The 16,251-nt window shown below is 35.5% G+C and overlaps 1 protein-coding gene across 2 annotated transcripts in view; it reads right to left on the bottom strand.

Moving 5' to 3' along the window:
* Positions 1–16,251, bottom strand: part of KCNH5 (potassium voltage-gated channel subfamily H member 5) — a 362,650-nt gene that overhangs the window by 314,657 nt on the left and 31,742 nt on the right. For both annotated transcript variants that reach the window (XM_030930684.1, XM_030930685.1), the window contains exons 3-4: positions 8,242–8,348; positions 3,726–3,854 (exon numbers count right to left, since the gene is read on the bottom strand). In XM_030930684.1, the coding sequence (XP_030786544.1) occupies positions 3,726–3,854; positions 8,242–8,348 (236 nt within the window). The remainder of the gene's footprint in view (positions 1–3,725; positions 3,855–8,241; positions 8,349–16,251) is intronic.

Genomic DNA, 16,251 nt, shown 5'->3' with positions numbered 1-16,251 from the left:
GAAATCACTTAAAGTAAATGAGAGAAAACAATAATCATCTAGTGCAAATACAAATACATATTTTTTTGAGAGGAAAAGACTATGATCAAAGCTTTTTATTCTGTCTGATTATCATTCATGCGTGAAGGCAAAAAAAATTCATTTGAAGAATATGTTAGGTCACAAATCCGACACCAATCATTTCTCTTTTGTTTAAAAATATATAACTTTAAGATATAGACCACTGTTAGCAGTAGAATTTTTTTATTTTTAATTTTTGTGGGTATATAGTAGCTGTGTATATTTATAGGTATATGAGACATTTTGATACAGGCACGCAATGCATCATAGCCACATCATGGAGAACAAGGTATCTATCCCCTCAAGCATTTATCCTTTGTGTTACAAACAATCCAGTTAAGCTCTTTTAGTTATGTAAAAATCAAAACAATTGACGTCAGGGACACAGAGAGTAGAAGGATGGTTACAAAAGGCTGGGAAGGGTAGTTGGTGGGTAGGATGGTGAGATGGTTAATGGGTACAAGAAAAAATAGAATACTATAGGCTTTTTATAGATGTTCCTTATTAAACTAGAGAAGTTCCCCTCTATTCAAACTTGACTGAGAGTTTTTATCAAGAACAAGTGCTGGATTTCATCAAGTGCCTTCTCTGTGCTGACTGGCATAATCCTGACTTTTCTTCATTATTTTGTGAATTACATGTTTGTATGGTAGACTACAGCAATTGGTTTTTGAATGTTAAACCAGCCTTGCATAAGTGGGATAAACCCCACTTGGTTGTCATAATTCTTTTTAGACATTGATGGATTTAATTTTTGTAGAGGATTTTGAATCTATATTCATGAAAAATACTGGTTTGGGAGGCCGAGGCAGGTGGATCACGAGGTCAGGAGATTGAGACCACTGGCTAACATGGTGAAACTCCATCTCTACTAAAAATACAAAAAGAAATTAGCCAGGTGTGGTAGCGGGGGCCTGTAGTCCCAGCTACTTGGGAGGCTGAGGCAGGAGAATGGCGTGAACCTGGGAGTCGGAGCTTGCAGTGAGCCGAGATTGTGCCACTGCACTCCAGCCTGGGTGACAGAGCAAGACTCTGTCTCAAAGAAAAATATATATATATATAAATAATATATATAGTCTATACATTTATATAGAATATATATAGATTATATATTATATATAATATATATTATATATTTTATATATATATATATATATATATATATGTAGTTTCCCTTTCTTGTAATGTCTTTTTCTGGTTTTGCTATATGGGTAGTGCTTGCCTCAGAGTTAAGTTAAGAGACCTCCCTCTGCTTCTATTATCTGGAAAAGACTTGAAGAACTGTTATTATTTCTTCCCTAAACGTACGGTAGAGCTTACCATGAAATCACTTGCACCTGGTCTTTTCTTGGTTTTGGAAGATTATTAATTATTATTAATTTTTTAAATAAATGAAGAGCAAATGAAGTTTATCTATTTTTCCTTCTGTAAGTTTTGGTAGTTTTCGTGTTTCAAGGAACTGGTCTGTTTCATCCAGCTTATCAATGGTAGCTATAGAGTTGTTCGCAGTAACCCTTTACTCTGCTTGAAAGTCCATGGGATGAACAGTAGCGGAACCTTCTTTAATTTCTGATAAATGGTAATTTGTGTCTTTATCCTTTGTTCTCAGTTAGCCTGGCTAGTGGTTTACTGACTTTAATGACCTGTTCAAAGAACCAGCTTTGGGTTTTTGTGATTTTCTCTGATGTCCTGTTGCCTAGTTCATTGATTTCTGCTGTAAGGTTTATTATTTCTTGTCTTCAGTTTGCTTTGGTTTAAATTGTTTTTCTTTATCTAGTTTCTAAGGTAGAATCTTAGGTTATTGATTTTATGTCTTTCTTCTTTTCTAATATATGCATTTAATGTTACATATTTCCCTCTAAGCACTGCTTTTGCTGCATCTCAAAAATTTGATAAATTGTATTTTCATTTTTCTTTAGTTAAATATTTTTCTAACTTATCTTAAGGCTGCTTCTTTGATTTATTTAGAAACATGTTTAATTTCCAAATATTTCAGGATCTTCCAGATATCTTTCTGTTACTCATTTCTAGTTTAATTCCACTTTGGTCTGAGAACATACTTTTTAAGATTTATATTTTTAAAAATTTATTAAGATAGGCTTTATGGCCCAGAATGTGATCTCTCTGGTGAACGCTCCACTCCACGTGAGGTTAAGAATATGTATTCTCTGGCTATTGGATGGAGCACCACGAATGTTAAAACAAGCAAATGAGCACTAAACCTAAATACTATTAGAAGACTGTTCAATTTAAAAGCAGTATTTATAGTTATCTTAAATTTCCTAGGCACTGAGCCTATGTGTAAAGGCATAGAAACAGGGAGTATGGGTCCAAACCGAATACTTTATTCGATCTTCAAAGTACAAATAAATTGTTCTCTGTCATACTTTGAATGATTTGCACACTGTAAAAATTCTCCTCTTGCAATTTGATGTTAACCAGAAACTGAGCAGATACAACATTATATACGTGAGCTCCTGTGCAAGGAATAAACTTAATGTGATTTTTTCTATAATTATGATTACAGTTGGAGAGATTAAAGTTTCTATGCCAGTTTTTTAAAAAAGAAGTAAGGAAAGGCGATGTTTGCCAAACGCAAAGAGGGAGACATTTTATTTTTAGTTTCCTAAGAGATTATTAAAAATAACATTTCATAAAAGCTACTTCTAAGGTTATTTGAAATTCTTCATTTATATGACACCAGTTTCTAATTTAAACATAATTGGAGAGAATAAATTGGGAATAAATTACAAAGAAAAGGAGGTAAAAGCACGTGCCACTGACTAGTAGCTTCTATAGCAGTCTCTTTGACTATTTTAGTCAATAAGACTACAGTCGGAAGGTTTGCATTTTGCCAGCCACTCTCCTGATGACAAAATTATTCTTTCCATAATCTAGTAACATCTAGCCTAGGCACTACACAACAGAATAAATAAAAACTGAAAAATAACTTGAAAAAGTCAACTATTACAACTTTAACTAATTCAACAAAATTCAATCAACTAACCAACTGAGCTCTAGTTAGATTTCACTCAAACCATTTCACCAATTCTTACGTTTGGGTTCTAAAGCTCACCATGGTATGTGGTGTTGAAATTCCAATTATATTGATTCAAAATTAACAATGCTCAGCCAGGTGCATGGCTCACGCCTGTAATCCCAGCATTTTGGGAGGCCAAGGTGGGCAGATAACTTGAGCCCAAGAGTTTGAAACCAGCCTTGGCAACACAGCGAAACCCTGACTCTACAAAAAATGGAAAAATTAGCCAGATATGGTGGTGCACTCCTGTAGTCCCAGCTACTCAGGGGGCTGAGGTAGGGGGATCACTTGAGCCTGGGAGACGGAAATTACAGTGAGCTGAGATAATAACACTGCACTCTGGCCCAAACAACAGAGTGAGACTTTGACTGAAAAACAACAACAAAAAAATGCTCTATAAATTTTCTTACTCATGTTACAAGTTAACCAACCTATATTTCAACTTTGGATAGCCATGCTATTTCTATTCCGACAATATGATTGAATAAAACAGATGCCAAGCAATGAAGCAAAAGAAAGGCCTCATAGTAGAATTTTGCTTTCCAGTTCAACGAGTGGAGGTAAAATAATAAGATCTCTTAGCAACAGCCTAATTTTTCAATGTAGTAATTCTTTTGAAAATTACCTTTTGTTGAATCATCCTCTATTGGCTGTTTGAACAACGTAATATCCTTGAAAGTACACAGGAACAAGACCACCTTTTCATGTTCATTTCTTATTGGTGCAATTTGCATATAAAACCAAACAGGGGTTCCTGTAACAGAGAGAAGTCGGGGAAAGGACATTAGAGTGTGGCATGGCCACAGCAATGTTTTGGTCTCCTGGCTTCTTTCTTCCTTCAGCTGCCAACAGCTATGCCAGGAATCAACAACAAAACAGTAGCATATTAATTACTACAAATAATCAATAAACGTTTGATTTGGTATCAACTACCAGTTATTCAAATTTAACGTACACAGTATTCAAGCCAAAATATCAAAATTCTAAAGTAAAGCACAGGTTGTCATTTCACAGTGCAGGCTACTTAAGCAATCCCAGCATCACCTGTAGGTCTGCGTCCCTCTACCACTGCTACTCTCTCCAACTTTCTTCTGAGAGTCTTACCAATTGTGATCACTCATACCTGCTTCTCTCGTCTTGTCAGTTTGACAAGTGTTTCCAATTAACTGCAACAGCCATACCTGATCCTCTAATAAGCATTCCTCTTAGAGGGACATCTAAAATACTGTTTCTATCCCAAGGCTCTCATCAGTCAGATAGACTTATATGATAGCTCTATGGCTTTGACTGCATCCCCACATCAGAGAGAGAGGATGTCAGCAAAACTTGATGCCCGATGTACACAGAAATCTACTTGAAACTGTTAAGGCAGCCTGAAAGAAAAAAAAAGACATGTCCCCAGCCTTTGAGATCCCCAGGCATCTTTTCAAGCCACAGCTTCCTACCTCGCTCACTCAAAGAGCATGAAGCTGGACTCTATCGACACATTCTTCAAAGGATGGCTACTGCAGACTCTGTTCTCTAGGGCAGAGGGTATCAAAGTATTCAAGGCTTACAATTTGGACAAATCAGGAACTGGCATATAACAAATATAAATATGTGAAGGCACAATAAATGCCTTCAAAGGTGTGATTATCTGTTAGGTGATAAAACACTGAAGGAAGGTGCCATTACAATCAAAGAGACACATTTACATTACAATCAAAGAGACACTTTTCTCATCATATTTTCTTCAAGCCACAGTGTGGTAAAGCCCCTCCAAATATTCTATTTTAAGACACAAAGGTTTTTATAAGGTTTAGGATTTAGGGAGTGAACCATGCAGCTATTAATCATCTGTAGGTAAGACCCTAGCATTTTACTAGCTTCCATTGAGAACTGAATAAGAAGCATTTCTATTCCCATAGCCTAAAAAAATAAAAAATTAAAAAGTCACCTAATGTCACCACAAAGGGGAATTTTTCATTTAGACAAGATGAGATAACTACCAAGCTCAAGAAGCCAGAGAATTAAAGAAAGAAGATTTCTATGGGACTATTCAGCTGTGACAATCAGGTTTTTTGCAACCCCAGGGGGCCCTATGGAAGGACGTGGCCCTTTCCAAAATGATGGTAGAATAAGACACAGACCTCAGAAATAATCACATCATCTCCCCTAGAGGCTTGTTCACTTTTTTCTGTTTTCGTATTTTACACAGCATGTCCAGGAACTGTGAGTGATGTGCACAGTTTTACAAATCACCAGGCCCAGACGTTAGTGGATACATGGCCTATGGCTATTCCAACACAGTGAGCTTGAGGCAGAAGGGTCATAAACAAAGAGAAAAGGGCACTAAAAAAAGAAGTCATTTTCCAAGGTCTGTTAGAAATCCGAACAGAAAGAGATGATGTTAGATTTCACGCCCTCCTGTGAAAACTGCAACTTTTCAAATTCTGGCAGAGTCTGGGCTCTCTTTACAACTGCTTTAGATATGAAGGTAATTGTTTTTCAACTTTCCAAGCCACAGGGTCATACTTCCCCAAGTAGGCTCAGTATTTGCCAAGTATCTGGTGATAGATCCTTCATATTCTGGATTTGGGGTTCAGAGGGCTGGGGAGTCTGGGAGGGTTAAGCAGAGGAACCTGCTGCCACTGAATCTCAGTGCAGAGTTTCAGCATTGATGACTTGGAGGAGCCTCAGCTGTCAATTCTGCCTTTGAGTACACAGAAAGAGCTATTTTAAGCTCAGAGCTATCATTTCTTTCCCCACAGAAGAAACAGCCCCCTGCTAATCAGAGCACTGGACCTACAGAACAGAGGCTGCAAACTAAAATTTCAATGGTGATGCATATTCAGTCAGATGCCTCAATTCCCCCATTTGCAAAATGATGTTTAACCTAATTACTTAAAGGAAGTAGTGGGAGAACTTGGCACATAGCCATTCCCAAAACAGTTTTCTACAGATGTGAATTTTTCTACATAACATTTTTTTTAAATCACAAAAATATATTTTTCTCAGTTGATATTCAAAACCTTTCAGCTATTTGCAAGACTTTTTAAAAGCTGCAGTTAAATAGCAAAACTCCACATGGATAACACCTATCCTTCCCTAAAGAGGAAAACAAAAACAAAACCCAATGTAGATAGCACACAGAAAGGAGGCATGAGTTTTAATTTACAATGCTATGGGGTATATATCCTATTGGCTATAAGCAGGAACTTATCTGCATAGAGAGTTATCAGGAAAGAACCAGATAGGCCTGAACAATGGTCAGATAATAATTTCAATCCATTAACATAAGGCAAAATATCTAAACTACCTTGGAAGGACTTCTGGAAATGTAAAATTCAAGGAATTACTAACATGATTTAAAGTAAATAAGCACAAATTCCACTAAGATATTTTGTTGTGGTGGTTGTCATTACAGGGTCTTGCTCTGTTACCCAGGCTGGAATACAGTAGCACGATCATAGCTCACTGCAACCTCGAACTCCTGAGCCCAAGCGATCTACCTGCCTCAGCCTCCCGTGAGTAGCTGGGACTACAGGCATGTGCCTTCATGCCCAGCTTTTCTTTTTTCATAGAGGCAGGGTCTTGCTATGTCACCTAGGCTTCACTAAGATATTTTTGAGAAACTCAGAAACTATGGACTTGTCTTTGGGGCTTTAAAGTCGGGCAAATGTTTGTTTATTTTTGTTTAAATGTCAGAGAGTGAATGACCTTAGTTATAGGGAATATTCTTACATTATTTGCTAAATTTGGAGTACATATCTAAATTATTGAAGAGTTAACAAACCATATGAAAATGAAGGGTTTTTTGGTATACAGGTCTCCTACAAATTATCGATATGTATTTAGACCTGGCAAAAAAGACCCAGAAAGCACCTACAGCCTGCCTTTTCTCTTGCAGAGGACAGAGCTGACCATTCAGAAGGGATTGTTTTCTAGGTGACAAGCCAGGTGACATCTAGCTATGACTTCAAACTGAAATATCTCTTTGGCCTTGATGTAAAATGAAAGATAAGATAAGCCATTCCTTAAGTAAAATTACTAAACACAAATGTTTCCGTTATCAAGTGCACTACTTTGAGGCAATGCCTAACACTGTTATTCCTTTATTAGTCTACTAATAAAAAGAGAAATCAAATTTTAATTCCAAATATTCCACAGATAAAAAATGTTTCAAGTAAATGGACAGGATAAATTATGCTCCACAAGATCCAACAGGCACTGAACATGGAACAGACATTGCCTGTTGAAGCGAGAATGTTTTCCAAACTTGGGAAGAATTTAGTAACCATCAATTTCCATCAAAGATAATAATGGACTTTGCTATCATCTGCTATTAGCAATAAATAAATTGACTCATCTTATGAAGTGACTGTTCATTTGAAAAAAGAAAGAAAGAAAAATTTGTGGAAAGAGCAAAAAGATAAAAGTAAGTAACCATGCAAATAAAGTGAATTAGAAAGGGGACTGAGTTGTTGAGTACACTCGGTTTTTGTTGGGTTGGTTTTTTCCCTCCAAACTCTGATGGAAAGTCTATATCATGAGATATTATGTCACTATATAATACCTTACCACATACAAATCTCATGCCAGAGAAAGTTCCCAACAATCAGTACAAATTTACCAAATGTGAATGATCTGTTCTGAGAACAATGACTACTTTCTACTAGGCTTTCTCACAAAAGAGTCTCAGGCTGGCAAAAGGCTGTATTGGTAGAGATTCCCCTCAAGTAGCTACCACATATTCACATTGCCTGTGTTTGTGTTGAAAGGTAATTCCACATATCCAGTGTTAGCAATTACCATTTTCTTTAACCATAAGAAGAAATTAATACATGTATCTGTCAATTTTAGTTGTTGTCACATAATTATAGGATCTTTATCATAAGTATTAATTACAAAATGTTGTGCTCCTGATACGAAAGTCATATTTAGGATGCATCTCATTTTTCTTCCATTCCTCAAAAGGTTGCTTTCCATAGGTAGAATTATTTATTAATTTTATTATCTAATTTCACCAGCAACCTCTGCCCCTGCCAAGAAAAGAAGCAATAGAAGTTTTACATGCTTTCTACATTTTAGCTCCACTATGACTTACCAAACGTAATATTCATAAAGAGTTGGCACATCTTATTAATAATTGAGATACCTACTGTTTTTCTTGTACAGAAGAACTTCAAAGCAGTTTGACTCGTAGTTGTCAAAAGTTTGCCTTACTTTCTCAATGGTCTTCTTGTCAGTCAATTCCCCATACATAAAACTGGAGGGGAAAAAAAAAGAAACAATCGATTTCACTTTTGTGTTGCCTTTCAAACGCTACAAAAATCATATAGTTGTCTTTGATTAAATAGTCAAATGTGGTTACAAAACATAATGTTGCTCCTCCACAATGAACTAAAATATTCAAATCATGAGAGGCAGTTCTTGCTTTACACAGTTCCCGCATGCACAGATTTCAGTCACTATGGTTTAGTTAAATTACACCAGTTCCACAACACAGTTCAAATTTCAGTTACCACAGTATGTTAACCGAGTAATTGCACAAAGCGCAAGCTTTGCTGCTTGATCTTCAGTCTACAAATCACTAGAAAAATAACAGATGCACCTTCACAACTAGTCACTGATCACATCACTTCTTTCAAAGTATGTCAGTATTGGTAACGGCACAGCTGTTATTCAGTTCACGCACAGACTGAAAAGCATGTAGTCATATTGCCTCCTTGTCTCTCAGTGATAAACCTACGTGACATTTTACAAAAATGGATAATCAAAAGCAGTAAGTAGCCAACAAAAATTAAAGTCCACCAAAGAAATGACAAATAATAATGTTGGAAGTGGAATTCAAATTGAACATAAAAGAAGTTATAAGAGAAATAGGTGACCATGGAAATGTCGATACTGCTGCCATTTGGGAGACTCTAGCTATGCAGCCAAAAGGACTTAGTGAAGGTGAACTCATCAATATAAATGAGGAAAGTGGTTGTAACAAAAAGGATGAAGGTTTCCCAGAGGAGGTGACACCAGTTCAAAAACAAAGAAACAAACAAAAGCTCCTCATTAAAGGAGCTCTAGTACATTGCTCACAATAGTAAAAGTGGAAGAATAAAATATTTGAAATTAATTCTAACTTAGAAAGGAGGGTGACAATTTTCGAGGAGATAGAAAAGATGCTGCCTTTATACAGAAAGTTATATTCTGAAAAGGCAAATATTGTTCAAATGACTTGTGATAAGTTTTTAAAGAATAAATAAAACACTTCCCCCATTCTCAATGTTTCTAATGTTCAAAATCACAGCATACTACATAAATATGAGTTTTCCTATTATATTCAGCTCCCTTCATTGATAACCAACAATAAGAGAATTTTTAATGTTTTGACAAACATTTTTAAAGATGCTAAAACAAGCATAATTTTTATTGAGTATTAAGATCGTTATTATGTGGTTTCAGCTTGCATATACCTTGTTATGTTTCCATACTATCATAATAAAGTGAGGATTGCATATTATACATATAATGCATTGACATTCTCATCATTTCAGGAGATTTCCTTAAGACAGGTACAAGTGTGGCTAGCGGGAGGGAAGTAAAGCTGGCACCTTGAAAAAATCATACATTATTACAGTTGTTAGAGGAACATACAAAACACAGATTAAGGAATGAATGTCTATATTCCACAAAAACTTTCCAATGTTTGACATTCTCTATTTTTCTAAGAGAACCTTGGCAAAAGTCTGATTATCTAAATAACAGAACTCACTCAATAACTACATGCCTCTAAAACTCCATTCTCAATGCTTTCAAAATCATCAGTTGTACATCTGGTTTTAGATCCACAGTTCTGCTGATCGGTATGACTGTGCAGACCATTTCTTCCACCAGGAAAGAAAATGTGGCATTACTGAATACCTTAACTAAGATTTTGAAAGATCAAATATTTATCTTTGTTATTGCTTTTCTTTCAGTTTTCAAAGAGTTCACATATTGACCAGAGGCAGATCCAAAGTGTGGTGGAGGCTGAAGCTTATACAATTTGTGGAGCCCTCCTTAAGAAAAAGAATACAAAATTATAAAACAAGATTAAGAACAGAGCCTCGAAAGACATGCACTCAAATGAGGGCCCCTGAAGGTTCAGATTCATTATCTTCATGGAAAATCTACACCTGAAATTATCAATCAATAAAATTTACAACCTAAAAGGCATAGTTTATCAGCAAGATTCAGTAATGACACACAGGACCCAATAATAGCACCACATTACAACTGGAAATTACACGACAACTCAAGCCCACCTTCTATAACACCAACCTAAGCAACTAGAATTCTAGAAACTAAGAAACGAAAGTAGATAAGGCAGATTGTCCAAGCACTAAGAAATCTGAATCCTTCATTTTTAATATATTTAATTTAAAAAGAAAAATTTTATTTGTCATTAAAATAACAAAATAAGTAAAAAGATCTCAGAATAAAATGACAGACTCTGAATTCCATATCTTATATCTAGACTAACACAGGAAACCTCAAAGCGTACCTGCAAGCTGGCATTGAAAAGCCACTGTTCCTTTTAGAGCTGAAATTTCAGCTCTTGTGAGTTTTATAAAAATCTCTTGAAGGCATTACAATTAAATTAAAATTATTCAGCTAAAGAACATAAAGCAACTCCTCTCCCAAAAAAAATTAGATTAATACTGTACATAATAGTTTTATAGACAAGTGAACTTTTTTAATCAGTTTTTTACTAACTGTTATTTTCAATTAAAGAATCTTAATAAAGCAGAAACATTTTAAAATTCAAGATAAGGGCAATAACCTAAGTAAATGTTTGTAGTCTTAAAAGAAAGAAAAACCATTTCACGCTGCTACTAAATGACAGGTGTCTATGGTTCAATAAACTGAAACATAATATTCACAATTGGCCAACAGAAACAATAAGAAAGAATTTATAATACAGCAAGCAACTAGGATAAAAATTATCAAAAATTAACTCTAAAAGATTTAAAAGTAAGTTACAACTCAAATTTTAAAAAAGAAGCTCTTTGAGGGATTGGTTTAATACCACCAACTAAGAAAAAATGCAACACAGGTCTGATGCAACTAAAATTCTAAAGAGAAGAAAAAACAAACAAGTAATTTTTAAATAAGCTATTAAAAATTCACAATACACCTCCATTAGTTAAGTCCTTCCAATGCTAACATCACTTATCCTAGGAAAATAAAGGCACTTAAGAAAAATAATCCTATATTATTAAAATCCGAATACTGTTTTTAAAAAATAATCTTTCATTTCTTGCATTGTTCCACTCGGATTTTTCATTTATTATACCACATATTTCCAGTGACAGAACATGTATTTGAAGGGGTGAAATGTAGCAGTTAAATAATAAGAGGTATTTGAAAACAGAGTATAAAGGATGTCAGAAATGTACTCTCTATCTATCCTCCCAAGGCAAGTGTTCTGGAGGTTAATTCAATCTCTGAAAGTATTTTCATCCAAAGTTGTCCAAGCCATACCGATAAATCAATGACTCCCCGTTCTCTATGGGTACGGCACATTTGTTGATTTGCTTGACTCTGTCACATGTGAATGTTCAAATATTTTAACACAGTTCCTGAAGCCTGACTCAGGATGAGTGAAGCTCAATGCAGTCTTTGAATGGTTAATGGAATTTGAGGGGTCACAAATTATAGAAATAGTAATCAACAGGCTTTAGAAACCATATATAATAATTTTACATAGTTTTCATATCTTCTACTAAATATCCTCAAGGAATATGTAATGGAAATATTTTTAAAATTATAAAACTTCCACTTGCTCTCTTACATAGGATGCCAAGCTCCTCCTTGGTAATTATAAATGAACTACTGCACTGTTCCTTTATTGAAAGACAAACAAAATTGGATTCACAGAAGCAATCTATATCTCTGTTATAATATTGGGCAGTCATGGTATAACAGAGGACTTTTGTATTTGGAGGACCACTTACAAACTGGATAATTTATGGGCAAGTCTTGTGTCCTCTCTGACCCATAGTTTCTTCATCAGTAAAATGATGACAATAATAATATAACTCAAAGCATGACAAAAGGATAATGCAAATAAAGTTACAAATTGTAACATGTTACACAATGGTTGAAATATGACTGGAATGTACAGATGGGATTAGAAGGCCCCTTCCCAATCCCAGCCTCACTCTCTAGCTTCTCCAGGATTCTCCAGGAACCATGCTTTCCAAAAGGCAGGATCACTGTGTCTTAAAGGGAGATGTGCATGGTTCTGTGAATCTTCTTTCTTCACAAGCTCATGAGGTTGAAGCACTCACTCACTCAGAGCCTGCTCCTGTATAATCTGGCCACTTTTCTTGTCACACAACTGACTGGTTTCATCTTGGGAATAAGGAATAAGTTTTCTTCAGGCCTGTTCTAGGCCATAACCGCTCGCCTAGGCATCTGGCAGTTATCTTTCATGTGTATCTGACCTAGAAAACTTTGAAGAACAGGTGGTTTGGGCTTGTAGCAGGATTTACTTATTCTTGGATCCCTTGCTCTGCTATCAAAATCTCACAAACAAGCCTCATTATAATACCTAGCAGTAAGAATGGCTACAATGATTGAAAGACTTCCAAAGGAGAAAAGACCCTTACAACTCTGAAGAAAACATAACCTAATCATGAGTTCCACCAATTTCTCTTACTCTGCTAAATGTACAACAGTGTGTCTAGACTAAAATGCAACAAACATTCAGTCACCATAGTACAGGGTAATATTATCTGCAGGCTGTAGTTCACAGATTAGCAAATGCTTCATCAAAAAAAGCAACACAGATAGCCTTAACGCAGTGGGTAAATGTGGTCTCCAGCTCAGAACTGGCCACAACCATAGAATCATAAATGTTAATGGGAGGTGGACTGAGATCTGCCAAGAGAAAGCCTGAGAGAAGGGAAGTTAAGTAGGAAAAATTAAAAACAAATAAGAATACAGTTTTCAGCCAGGCGCAGTGGCTCACACTTGTAATCCCAGCACTTTGGGAGGCCGAGGCAGGCGGATCACCTGAAGTCAGGAGTTCGAGACCAGCCTGGCCACGTGAAACCCCATCTCCATTAAAATACAAAATTAGCCAGGCGTGGTGGTGGGCGCCTGTAACCCCATCGACTTGGGAGGCTGAGGCAAGAGAATCACTTGAACGCAGGAGGTGGAGGTTGCAGTGAGCCAAGATCGCACCATTGTACTCTAGCCTGGGCAAAAAGAGAGAAACTCTGTCTCAAAAATTAAAAAATAAAAAAAATACAGTTTTCAAAATCTGAAAGAGGTAGTTTTGGAATAAATCAAAGACACTCCTTTATACAGAGAATCATAACAAAAAGGTTTCACAACCCATTGATTTATATGGTGTTCAAAGGATTTCACTGGAATAAATAAATGGTTGATCCATGACATGTAATTAAGGAAAAACAGGGATAGCACTGTATATCTCTAACCTTTGGAGACTGATATCACCAAGGCACCTCTGCCCTTCAATACTTTTCATCAGTTTCATCGTGAGAAGCACAGCCCTCAGCCAAATGGAGCCAGACTGACTGGCATCCATCATCTGTCACGTGCTCTTGGTAGCTGCTGAGATAATCCTGTGTTCATAAAACTGCTGTGAGATCTGTCCAATAAAGTGTTTCTAATATCTCTGACTAATTGTCTAACTTGACGGGGTTGGATAAGAGATTGTAAATGGCCTTTCAAAAAAGTTCATTTGAGAGCATCTATCTACCCCTCAATCCTGCCTACCTAAACTACCTGATTGTTCTTCTCACCCCTCTATCCAAAGCAAAAACAAAAAACGACAGCAGAATAGGCTCTTAAACATTTCAGGTTAATTAGAAGTAGAATGCTAAAGTGGTTCCTACCTAATCTATGACAGCATATCCCAAATGTCAGAGCTTCTACAGGTCATGAGATAAGATCACATGCTTTTAAATGTCATTCTCCCAAAGTCTATAATCTCTTTTAAACATGCAATACTTTTCATGTCCTCCAGTAAACAGGAAAACAGTCCAAAGGCGTGGAAAATGCAATGTCCACAGTAAAATGGACAACGTTTGAAATTCCTAGGTATCCAAAAGTGTTATAGTGTCATAATTTTAGCTAAAACAAAAATGAGACAATACCTAACACACATCAGATATTTTCAAATAGGAATTTCAGTACTATTATGACATAGCAAAGATGTAGGAAAACTAGAACCCTCACTAATGGCTGCTGAGAATGGAAACAGAAGGTTACTCTGGGCAACAATTTCACAGCAGTTAATTTACAAACTCTGCATATATTCTATTATCCAGCAATCCCATTTCTGGGGATAGAGATAGAAAACTTCTCACACAGGGCCACAAGAGGATGTGTAGGAGGATGCTTATTTCCAAATTGTTTGAGGTAGCAAAGTGTCAAAGTTAGATTCCAGGACTAATAGAATGTGTAAATAGAACGAAGGCTGTGAAGACACTAGAACATTAGACAACAATCAGACATGATGAATAGATCATCATATGAGGACACAAAGAAGTCTAAAAACATAACGGTGAATGAAAAGAGTAAGAAACCATAAATACTACAGTGTGGTAGGAATTAAATAGATCTTAAAAACCAACATATGCAAAGCAATATCATTTCCAGAATACACATATTTAATAAACAAGCAGAAGACACATAGAAAGGTATACAATAAACACACTCTAGAATGAATAATCTTAAAAGGAAGAAGTGAGATGGGATGAAAGGGAAAAGAAATAAAAGGAAAAAAATGAAATAAAGAGAGGCTTTGCTTAGAGAGAGCAAAATGATAATATTGTGACAAACTGAGGACTATGTTTAATTTGATTCTGTGTGTCTGGTCTAGCATGGGAGGGGTTGAGAAGGACAAAGACGAAAAAAGATAAGAAAACAGAAGAAAGAAAGAATAGCCTCTTGATATTATAACAACACAAATTAATGTGTTTTCTATTTTACCATAAAACAATTCACTTTTGAACATTTAAAACTATGGCATGTAATATTTTTACCTAGTTGTCACTTTAATCCTATAGACTTTAATTCATCTAATGCAAGTTGTATACAAAAATGATTCTTTTTTCTGAGATGTATAGTGTCAAAGGTTGTATTTTCCCATATAAAATGAAGCTCACCACTTTGTAGCTTCTTATTCTCTTACATCTGTCTAAAAACTTATTATGATAAGCAAAATTTTTAAAATTATTTACAAGGATATTCTCAGTGTCAAATACTTATCTCCACATTCACTTATAAGTCAGTAATTCCAAATACTATAATAACTTTTAGCCATCAACCCTGTGTTTCTAAATGTGCATATAATTTTCTTCTTTTCTCTCTCTGTTATTTTGTATCTCACATTTAAAGGCTTTTCTGGATTTATTCAAGAAATGGGAAAAAAGCTATATGTAAAAGAATGTGAGTCATGATGCAAACACTGTTTTATAAACTGCTTGGGGGGTGGTTTTGGGTTTGTTGTTTTGTTTTGCTTCAGACTTTTTTTTTACTTGATAATATGTTGTTAGTTTTTTCCAGTGTCACTGTCCTTCCAGTATATGCAACATATGATGTAGATAAACTTCTACTACTGGATATTTTGATTACTTCCAGGTCTTCAGTCTTCTAAATAATGCTACAGCAAACATAAAATGGATATAGTCTAATTTTAAAAGAGAATAAGGAAGTTTAAAAGAAGAGCACATTAAAATAAATCATGCTTCCAAGAAAAACTGAAAAAGGTCAGATATTTGTTCATATATCAGATGCTAGTCTTCATTGTTCTGTGAGGGCATTAAACTTGTTGCAATTTTTAGGTTAACAAAACATATCTGGCATTTTACGCAAGTAAGTAATAATTGTTTACATTAAGAACATGATCATTTGAAAACACTGTCTCTGATAAGTAAAGACAATTTGGGGAAAGACTCAAATACTTTTTTATGCAGTTAAAAAGCATGGCATAATCCAAAACTCTCCCACCTCGTGTCATAACACAGGATGAAATACAAGAAATAACAGTATGCTATTCAGAGCATGTGAGACCCAGGTTAGGGTTTATTGCAAAACAAGCCATCTAATTCAATAAATACTGACATAAGACACCGTCTTGTGTCCTGTTGTACATAGAA

This window comes from Rhinopithecus roxellana, chromosome 5 (genome assembly GCF_007565055.1).
Source record: "Rhinopithecus roxellana isolate Shanxi Qingling chromosome 5, ASM756505v1, whole genome shotgun sequence".
Lineage (NCBI taxonomy): Eukaryota > Metazoa > Chordata > Mammalia > Primates > Cercopithecidae > Rhinopithecus > Rhinopithecus roxellana.
This window is presented reverse-complemented; position numbering and strand designations above follow the sequence as displayed.